An 11164-nucleotide genomic window follows, 5' to 3' on the forward strand; every position below is an offset into this window, starting at 1 on the left:
TTATTAGTTAATAATTATTATTTACTAATAAAAGGATTTGTACACATATCAATATTTAAATTTAAAGTTTATAATTCTGTATAAATTATAATGAATTTATATTTTTAGATATCATATATTTTCTTTTATTATAATTGTTTATATATCATCAATACATATGAAATTTTATTTTATCTCGAATTCTACAAATTCACCTCACCACATCACTATTAAAATTAATAGATGCAGAATAATAGAATAATTGTATAGTATTATCATTTTAGCATAGTCATTACTAAAAGTATTATTTGGTATATATTGAAATGAAAAATAATTGATATATAAGTATTTTTATTGTTTTGACTTATTGAACAATTTTAAATATTAACCTAGTAAAATGCATTAATCAAGTTCGACGGATCAAGATCGAGTTAGCAGCATTTTGATGATTCACAGTATGTAGATCAAATATTATCGAGAAATACTTCTCCATGCTGTTTAGTTTCTGTTTTTATCCTACATAGATATAAAATTTATAGTTGTTAGTTAATAGATTATTATAATCCATATTTATTATAAGATAGTTTATAACAATTAAAATAAAAGTATTATAACATTTTTTCAATCTGTTCAACCTTTGTAACATAATAATTATATCTAAAGCATTCTTAACTTATTAACAAACCACTTTTTACTTAAATATAAATGAATTAATAATGTGAATTAATAGTACATTCAAAACATTAATAATAACAAAAATGTATAAAAATGAAATACAATTGAAAAATTATATAATTATTAACTAAAATAGACCCATATGACTCAATGAAAATTATTTGACAAAAAAACTTGAATTGTAGCCATCAGTGAAAATTGTCCTGTGGAAAATCTTCGGTTCTTCCTAACGATTCAGAAATCTTACTGGACAAATGGTCATGTCAAATTATCACAGACGCAAATTCTAAAATGAAGTTTATTTCTGCATTTCAATATATAAATTTAATTAACAGTGATTGTTCATACAAGAAATAAGTGAAAGTATAATTATTCTCCTTTTTACCTTTCATGGTGATTTTGTTAATATAACCCATTTCATGTGTGTTACGTTCAGTTATTAAATTTCTATATTTCTTTTTATTGGTATTATTTATAAAATAAAAACAATATTTTTAAAAACTAAAATTTCTACAGATTTTTGTGATTAAAATGTTAGCATTAAAATGTTTTAGTAAAATATGTTACACTACTATAATCTATTTGTAAATAAAATCATTTTATTACTTAGCATTTATCATTATTTTATATATAATAACATTTATTCTTAATATTCTTTCTTTCTTTATATTCTTTATATTATAATAGAAACTTTAAATACTAAGCTACACCCAATATACCAAGTTATTACCTTAGATTATTTGTTATAATTGTTAATTTATTATTATTATTATAAATTATTATTATTATAAAGATTTTAAATTCAGTTAATTGTTATGCTTCACTAATTTTTAATGATAAAATAAGAGGCCTTCACAAACCCAACACTAAAAATATTAAATACAATTGCAGATTATGAAATCTTTAATTAAATAAGATTAAATTAAAAATAAATTTTATAGTTTCAAATCTAAATATTTTAGATTTGTCAAATAGTTATATAAGAACATGTATAAAATCTTGTTAATAATTGAATAAGTTTTTTCCTTTGTACAATTTTCTGCTGAATCTTTACATTCTTTTTTATATATTTATTCATTTTCAGTATAATACCTTTAACCTAAATTATTCGCGAATGCTAAAAATTGAGGGAATATTGAAAATGTTATACTTGACTCTTGAACAATGTACATATTTGTTATTTATTTATTTTTCATTAATTGTTGTTGTCATTTATTAAATAATCACATATTCACTTATTAGTTCATTGTTTTCATTCCTTCATACTTTTTTCTTTACTCAACTTTCTTAATCAATAGTAATATATTAATATATCAAATTGGTAATTCAAATGGAATTTTGTCAGTTCTTTCTCATGTAGAAGAAAGAGGGGGAAAGAGAAAAAGAGAGAGAGGAAAAGCAGATGGAAAGTGAGTAGACTGAGTGTATCAAGCAAAACAGCGTATGAGAAAGAAAAGGATAGAAATCTAGGAACTTGTTTGGAAGTAGTGAAGTGAGTAAAACTAGTCTCAAGTCATCTGTTGAACATAACGTATTTGGGTATAATTCTGTTCTAACCATTTTTATATGTGGAACAGGACGTGCATAAAACCAGATAGTAACGTAATATAAATTATTTCATTATAGTGAAGATATTAAAAGTGTTTTATTTTACGTTGTTATATTATAATTAATCAAAGGTAAAACTATAATAAAAATTAAAGATCAAATTACGAAACTGTCTTAGACGGAATTAAATGATAAATTTTTAAGTGTATCTAAATTTGTAGTCTATTAAGTATTAATACAAATCATAATAATCAAAACTTCATTTGCAAAAATATTCGGAAAACATTTTAAAACATGCAATGTTATATTATTATTATATAACTATTGGGAATAAAATAATTAAATAAATAGAATCTTCCAAAATCTATATATTTTAGCAATGTAGCGAGTGATACATTGCGATGATTTTAAGAAAATTACCATAAAAAGTGCATTTAGTGCATTGTTATTCCAGCTTATGATTATTTTATTTGACAGTGATCAAAAGTAAGAAACCAATATATATCATGTGATGAAATAAAGTTTTCACTTTTTACATTTAATAAGTATCTTCCCCAATGTTTTTTGTAACAAAATATTAAGAAATTTTACTTTCATTTAAAATCTATGGCCATTGCCAATTTGAAGGTAAGATCATGAATGTACATAATAATATTAGCAAATCTAATCTTTTTATTTCATTATCTATATTTGAAAATTAATTTTATTATTTTATAATGATGCATTAATAAATATTGTCATATGCAAAATTTATATATACGATTATATATTTTTATTTTTATTCTAGTTTTGAGTTTTTCATTAAACTAAGAAATATACTATCATTATCAATTAAATGAATCAATTAAATTTAAATTAATATAAAAAAATTAATAAAATGTTCTTTATAACTTTCTTTTATTGGGGATATTTAAAATCGTATTAATTATTTCTATGTTTATATTTATTAAATTTCATTTACTTTTAATGTTATGCTTGTTTGATTTATAATAAGAACAAATAAAATAATGTATTTATTGTTTAAATATTTTTTTAACTAAAATTTTTAGTTATTTGTTAACAAATACTATTTTTATTTTATATATACTTTTTTCTCTAAATTAATACTAGTATAATATTTTAAATTTATATTTTATTTTCCTTTGTTTTTTATTTATCAAGAATTTAGTTAAGATCTTATAATCTTAAAATTAAACTAAAGTATTTTTATATTGGAATTTTTATGTAAAATTTATTTTTGTTTATTTATATTTTTTTTTTTAATTTGAACTCTTAACATAATTGACAGCATTTTTAGATTATAATTTTATACAAATGTAAAAAAATAATTTGTTTCGGTTTTTCATATTAAATTTTTGTATAATATTTATGTAAGGTTATTTACACTATATTAAAGTATGGTTTAACGGCAAGAGTAAATATAAACCATATAAAAAACAAAATCTTGAAGCATGGGGTGCAAAGAACAATTTAATATTTATAGAATTGAATGCAAGGCTTTGACAAGTTATACTATTTCGTTTCAAAAGGGCGAAGATTCCAATATTAGCGATAGTATACTTTAGATGACCGTTGCCACATCAATGTGTTCATCGGAAATTCTCTACTTAGTATTAGCAATTGTACTGTATATATTACCAAACTGATGTCAGAGTAACGATTTAATCCTATTTAAGGAATATTTCATTCACGTAAATATGACGCATTATATGGTCGAATCAAGATTGTTTATAAAAAACTCAATTGTCTATCATGAATAACAAGTAACTAAGAAAATTTCATTTGGGCATTTTTTTAATGTACCTTTACAATTTGTTAATATTAGTTTGTAATAAAGGCATTTTTTATTTGTTTAATTACCAAAAATTCGGTTTTTTAAACAAAATGAATGTTTATGTAAAATAATGTTTTTTCAATATTGAAGGAAATTTTTCAAATTTCTTATAATTAAAATTGATATTAAATAAAAGCATCATTCAAGAATAAATTTAATTTTATATAATCATACGAATATTATAAAATTATACATTAAAATATTTAGTTTAATATAACTTATTATAGTAATAGTATTTATAAACAATGTGTCTAATAGTTAGATCTTATAAATTAAAATTTAAAGCATTAAGTATTAATGAGGAATATTAAAAAATATAAAAAAATATGTTTTAAATGAACAAAAATGAAATATTCTGTTAGAAAATATATTAAAATTATAATTTATTTTATTTACATCAGCTTAGTGAATTACATAAATTTAAATGTAACCAATTTGTTGAGTATTTGAGATTATGTATATCTAAAAATATGTTTTTTAATACGAAATTAATGTGGAAGAAATTATATGTTTTAGTTGTCCGGCGTTTATTTTCTACCGAAAATATTCAGACAAATTCTTATTAATTAAATTGTACTACAAACTGTTATCATTAATTTTAAAATAAATAATCTAATACACATATATTCGTACGTATTATACATAATTATAATTTTCTGTTTTTAATCTAAAGTATCCAAAAAATATAAAAAACAGTGATGTCACATAACTGGTATGACATCGCAACAGTTAAATCTGGCTATATGTCACTTCAGTTAGAATAGTTAATTATTTAATAATATATAATTAATATAGATGACATCTCATATTATTAATATTTTGTGTAAATTTATAATCGTAAACGATAAAAAATTTGTTTTCGATATTTAAATATATTATAGTTTATAGTTTACAGTATAGTTATTTACTGTCGTAATATTGAATTAAATATTAGTTTAGCCAAAAAATATACTTTCTTAATTTTATTATGAATATTAAAAAATAAGATCGTTTAATTTTTTAAAAGATTTTTCTATGCGTTATTCTTAAACCTATATTTTATTTTGATTTTTAAATACGTATTTTTTCATTTCGAGATCATTTAAGAAATTAGAAGAGAAAGACTGCTTAAATTATTAATCGATGTATTTATATATTTTCTGTACATAAAAATATTCTAAAAAATTGTTTACATTAAGCCTGCGACGAATGAAAAAATTGACAATTTCATATAAATCATTCATGGATAAAAAGATAAGAATTATATATTATTCAACTATATGATGAAAGTAATGAGTTAATGAATATTCAATTTTGAGAACAAATACCCCTTCGTAGTTCAAATACATTAAAAAAAATTACTCGCTTTTATTTATTACAAATTGGTTAGATCGTTCATTATTTTAGATCCGCTTCATTTCACACTAGCGATTACAAGAATTTTTACCTATTTATAAAATTTATATGTTAATACAGCTCCTAGTATAAAATCGAAGCAATGTTTGCAGGTGCTGTCATACGCTACTACAGTATATAATCTTATCAGAAAAAGGAATGTGAAACCGTGTAGTTGCTAACTCAAATGCATTGCTTTCTCAAGTTAAAACTTTATACTAACCGTTCTAAAAGTATGATTTTGATGATTTCCGTAGAGTGAGCGACTCGTAATATATTTAAAATTTTCAAAAGGTTTCAATGTAAAATGAAATTAAATAAAATTGAAATTATAAACATATAAATCCATAGAAAATATATTGTAAATGAATAACTATTAATAAAATAGTTTTTAAATTGAATTTTCAGTTTCTAAAGTTCGATTGGATCAGCTTAAAATTTATTTAACTTTAAATACTCAAATAAGTTTGAGGCGTAAAAAGTAAATTATTTTTGAAAAATAAATAAATTAAACATTACTAAATTCAAGATATCAAAATATAATAATTATTATTTTACAAGTTAAAATTATTATCAAAACAACTCCTAAACTTATTATTCCGCACCGTTAAATAAATACATCGGAATTGTATCCACTGTAATTGTACAGCTCATTTAATTGTAATTTTGAAATCATTTAATTGGAATACTTGTCAAAATCAGTTGTTGCATTTATAGATATATAAGATAAACTATTTTTAAATACAAAAGTTAACAAAAAATGCATCTCTTAAAATACAATTGTGGAGGCAATACTATAAGCGTTCTAATCATCATTTTTTTTTTTTTTTTTTTTTTTAATTTCATTTAAGCACTTCCTACTAACAATATATTATTGCGATATTATTAATATTGGCCAATTAATGTAGAAATACAAAATAAAGTATTTATTAAATTATCGAAAAACAAATTTATATGTGATATTCTTTATATTTAAAATAAAAAATACTTTATAAACAATAATTAATAACGAAGATTATAGTTTTATTATTTCAGATATATTTTTTAATTCATAAATCTTATGGCTTCAATTACCCATTAGTAACCATGAGATTGTGTCTTAAATAATAAAGCAATATTCTTTTTATTCAGAATAATATGTTTTGCAATATAATACCCTATAAATAGATTTATTTTTTAAATATTAAAAAATATTTAAAACTAAATAATATTATTTAATTTATTTTAAATTCTTTTAACTTGCATAATCTATACAATTTCCCATTAATTCAAATATTTTAAAAATACAATCAGCTTCCATTTTGATTATTAAATTTACATAATTTAATTAATATTTCGTTTATTCTTAAGATACTATTCTATATATTATTCGGGAGTTTTTTAAGTATATATATATATATATATATATATATATATACACAGTATAGTAAATACATATAATATATACAGTATACTAATCAATATAATGAAGTGAAGCCTTGTAAAGTAAATTTCATGGAAATCTAATAAGATAGTAATGATTTCCTTGGTGCAAGTTATTTATTTTGTGATTTTCAAAGAATTTTGTAATGATAATTAAATTTTAATCTGTTATATTTAATGTAAATAAATTCAGATTTATGCCATTAGTGCAGTTTAGTTTATGTGTAGTACCAATAAGAATTTGATTAATATCTTGTTTTAACATAACTTTAATAAATTTATTTTTTATATAACTAAATTATTTGTATAAAAAATAAATATATTATGATGAATAGAAATTAATATTTAGTATATAATTCATTATAAGTTGAAAGTAAATGTTTACGTAAATTTACCGTATCTCATTAAAAATTATAAATATATGGTTATTTATTTTGTTTACTAAACGTTCATTTTTATCTTTATAAAGATACTTTATGTTTACCAAAAGGTTGTTTATATAATAATTAACAAGATTAATAAAATTGAAAGAAAGTTTTAAAAAATTAAATAAAAGTAATATCAAAATCATTTAATTAATTAAGATTTTTTAATTACAAAAGACTTAACAATTTTTTGCCTTTAAATTCTATAAAATGATTTTAGATGATAATAAATTTGTATTATAGGAACGTTTTCATTTTTTAATTATTAATAAGAATTTTTTTATTTTAGCTATGGCTTGTTGGGGAACCATATTACTGATATTTTTGGTGAGTATAGAAATTACAATCTATCAGTTCTTAATAATCGTATTTGGATTTCGTTTTCATGCTTTTACAGATATTACATAATCGATTACATTCCCATTTTAATGGCAGTTGAAATTTTTTTCATTATTTTTAAAAACCGTATTATTTGCAAAAATTTCTTAAAATTTTTATTGGAATAAGAAACATTCGCATTGCATTAACTTATATATCTTTACAATTTTATAAATTAAAGAATTAATAGGTTATTGAATAAAAACTATAAAAATAAAGGATTTATTTAAATCTTAGTTAGTGATTTATAAGATAGCAAATTTAGTAATTGTATTTTGAATTATTTTCTACCTCTATCAGTGGTAATATGATTCATGGACATGTTCTAATATAATATTGTGAGTTTCCATTAAGGGTAGTAGCTCCTTAGTATTTTTTTCTTAGACTAGTAACTGCAATGATAAAGGAACGCATGTAGGATCTTAGCCCTTTCGACATCTTTGAAAATATTTCATTAGATGATTGGAATGAAAGGATCATTTCTTCTTTAGTTGTTGTCACTATTATATCGTCTTAATTTTTTGTATAATCAATGTTTTAATCCAATTTCTGTACAATAGCGACTGTAAAATAGGTGCCTTTTTATCATTAATTTTTATTCATTACTGTCGGGGTCACTTCTCGAGACTCGTATGTATATTCATTATGTTTGTAAATATCTGAAGAGTACCAAATTGCATTCAATTTAGTATTCATACAAAGATGCTGAAATCATTATCGTACAATTTACTTCGTAAATTCATTTTTAATTTATTTTTAATTGATAGACCCTAATTGTTACGACACATTGTCGGAGATCTTTGTATTACGAATTATGCACATCTTAGTATCGACTTTCATGCCATGTATTTAAGAGTCTACGTCAAAGCTTACAATCTATATGAAATAACTCATGATTTCTGTTTCGATTGTCCATCATGTCAGCAACGCTTTAAAGTCTGTTTTAGGAGGGCGATTGTGCGGTTAATAATTTATAATATAAATATTATATAAATATCATTACAATTTTTTGTACAACAATGTGTAACCTTAAGTAAAAAATTTCATATACAAGAACTCGTGATATTAACGAATCATGATTGCTGTTTTGTGCTATTTCATTATACTTATTTCTTAGTAATATTTTTACGTTTGTATCATTGAAGAAGATAATCATACATTCGATAATTTACATTCATGAACTTTGTAGGATTTATTTTTAAAATTTTAATGCCAGCTCAATTATAAGTTTTCTACTAATTCTCAGTATATTTTTTGTCGTTTTTTATGGGATCAACAAGAAGACGATGATAAATTTGTAATTTTTTTACACAGTTTACTCGAAATCAAGACTTTTAATAAAATGACGTGTCTGGGATCAGACTAAAAGCCTCCCTGTGATGGTGGATGGAGGCTTGCTGGCAAGTGGAAGGGACAATACAATAATTCAACACTACCTTTTGAGTGTAGTGTCTTTTCTTTTATTGAATATAATAAATATAATAAATAGTCAGTGATCTATGTATGTCGAAATGAATGTATGATACAATGAATAGATCTTTAATTAATATTAGCGACACGAATTCTGTAAGTGTATTATTGATAGCTTGGTGCTTGACTCTCCTACTCGTAGTTATGAACTCGTAGTGGCAGTGGGAGACTAGCGCTGATAAGGGGCAGTGATGGTGCCGCCTTTGCCGCTGGCGAGGGATGAGCGCTGTAGCGGTCTGATGATGGGAGGATGTCCGTGTAACGTCACTGCTTGACGGGTGGGAGGATTACTCGTACTGCATACCGTGATATAGGTGTTGACGGTATTGGTGTATTAGTATTGCTGCTTACTTCGTTTTGACGGGAGCCGTGTATTAGTGATCCGTAAGAACGTGTGTAATAGCGTAGCTTACATGTGTTGAGGTCGATCTCAGTGGCATTGATAGTACGTAGGGACGTGTGTAATAGCGTTACGTACGTATTGGAAGCGATCTCTGTAGCAGCGTTGGTAGGCCGAGTGAGATTGGCTTCCGTTGAGCTGGAGTCGATCTGTAGAATGGCGATCCGATCTTGATGAGTGCTTGATTGAACTAGTAAGAGCGCGAGAGCGTCAAGCGCATCTCCTTAAATATCCTAGTACGGGCTTGCGATTCCAATGAATTCTAGATTCCTCTTGTCATGATGATTGTTAGAGTGACGTCACGAGAGTCTAGCTTTGGGGAGTTCGTCGGCCTCCTTGTTAGTCGGAATTATAATGTAATATTCGAATATTATTTGTAGTGAGGTTTCCCGATTTCGCAGAATTGTGTTTATGACTCGACGCGCAAATATTTCTAACTAAGCACAGGTGTCTTTACCTCTCCCACTTTGTTTACCGCGTAAAATTGCTGTAATCCGTAACATGACGAAATTTTCCAATTTTATTTGTAATGAAAAATTATCTGCCAATAATTTGTTTATACAAAACGAAAATTTATTTTATGCAGATTTTTGACTTCCGAAAATAATTATCCATTTAAAATGTTTAATTTAGATTTTTAAAACTTTATTTGGACTATTAAAATATTAATGTTGTTCGAAAGTTGTAGTGATGTAATTCTTGGCTCGAACTGCCAATGCTTCAATAGCTTAGTTTGCCGCCCGCCCTAGCAGACGCTCGGGAAGGAGTGAGATGTAGAGGCTGTACAAGAGTCGTGAGAATTGGTTAATTATATGTTTATTATACAATTTATTACACTATTTACAAATGGATGTTGTAGAATCTTCTTGAATCTTATATGAAGATATGATTTCTTGATCGACTTCTTATATAGGAGGTGTCACTACACAAGATGCTTTGAAATCGTTGAATTGATGAAAGTTGCACAGGTAAATAATTACTGCACACTTCTGGTTGGAGAGTGTGAGATAATCTTGTTAGTTGTCTTATGCCGGTTCTGCCGCCGGCTGACAATAATTGAAGAGATAATATGTATCTGTTTGAGAATGCGAGAACGTAAAATGCAATAAAACATCTGGCAAACGATATCGTAAAATTCACACTAGGATTCAAACCCTTTTGCTCATAATTATTTGTACTGGTGTCATAAAACATCTGGAAAACTCCAGTGGAACGTGCCCTTTGCTTTACAGAGCAGTGAAGCAAATAAGTTTATTACTGGAAACCTTCGTGTAGATTCCGAACGAATATCACTCGATATATGAAATATCGCGTACAAAACACTTCTTTATTTATTGCAACCCAAAAGTCCCGAACGTACGACAACTTGTATTAACCGCTTAGACTTATTAAGACAACACATGCATTGCCTTCTGTGTCAGTCACATCTGGTCGGTCGCCTCCAAAACTGACCACGCCCAAGAGGACCCTTCATCTAGCCAAGTCCCAGAGAAGGGAGAAGCAATTAAGAAGAGATGACCAATAGCAAAAACTCCCCACTTCCGACACTTCTCTGATTAGCATATTCGGAAGTGAACTCGGAAGGAAGTGGAGATGAAGGCGTGCATAATCCATTATGCTGTCTTAGAACGACATCTGATTGGTTAATTAATAGAAAAA

General features: G+C 24.9%; 1 protein-coding gene across 2 annotated transcripts in view; it reads left to right on the top strand.

Annotated features, from left to right (window-relative positions):
• Positions 1 to 409: 409 nt before the first annotated feature.
• The window catches only part of pio (zona pellucida domain-containing protein piopio), a 29003-nt gene continuing 18248 nt past the window's right edge, over positions 410 to 11164 (top strand). Inside the window, exons 1-2 of one of the 2 annotated variants that reach the window (XM_011505416.1) lie at positions 410 to 434; positions 7547 to 7584. In XM_011505416.1, coding sequence (XP_011503718.1) covers positions 425 to 434; positions 7547 to 7584 — 48 coding nt within the window. In that variant the 5' untranslated portion in view covers positions 410 to 424. Of the gene's footprint in view, positions 435 to 2766; positions 2830 to 7546; positions 7585 to 11164 lie in introns of those variants that run through there. The other variant, XM_011505418.1, reaches the window with a different exon arrangement.

The sequence above is a fragment of the Ceratosolen solmsi genome, unplaced genomic scaffold (assembly GCF_000503995.2).
Source record: "Ceratosolen solmsi marchali unplaced genomic scaffold, CerSol_1.0 scaffold94, whole genome shotgun sequence".
Lineage (NCBI taxonomy): Eukaryota > Metazoa > Arthropoda > Insecta > Hymenoptera > Agaonidae > Ceratosolen > Ceratosolen solmsi.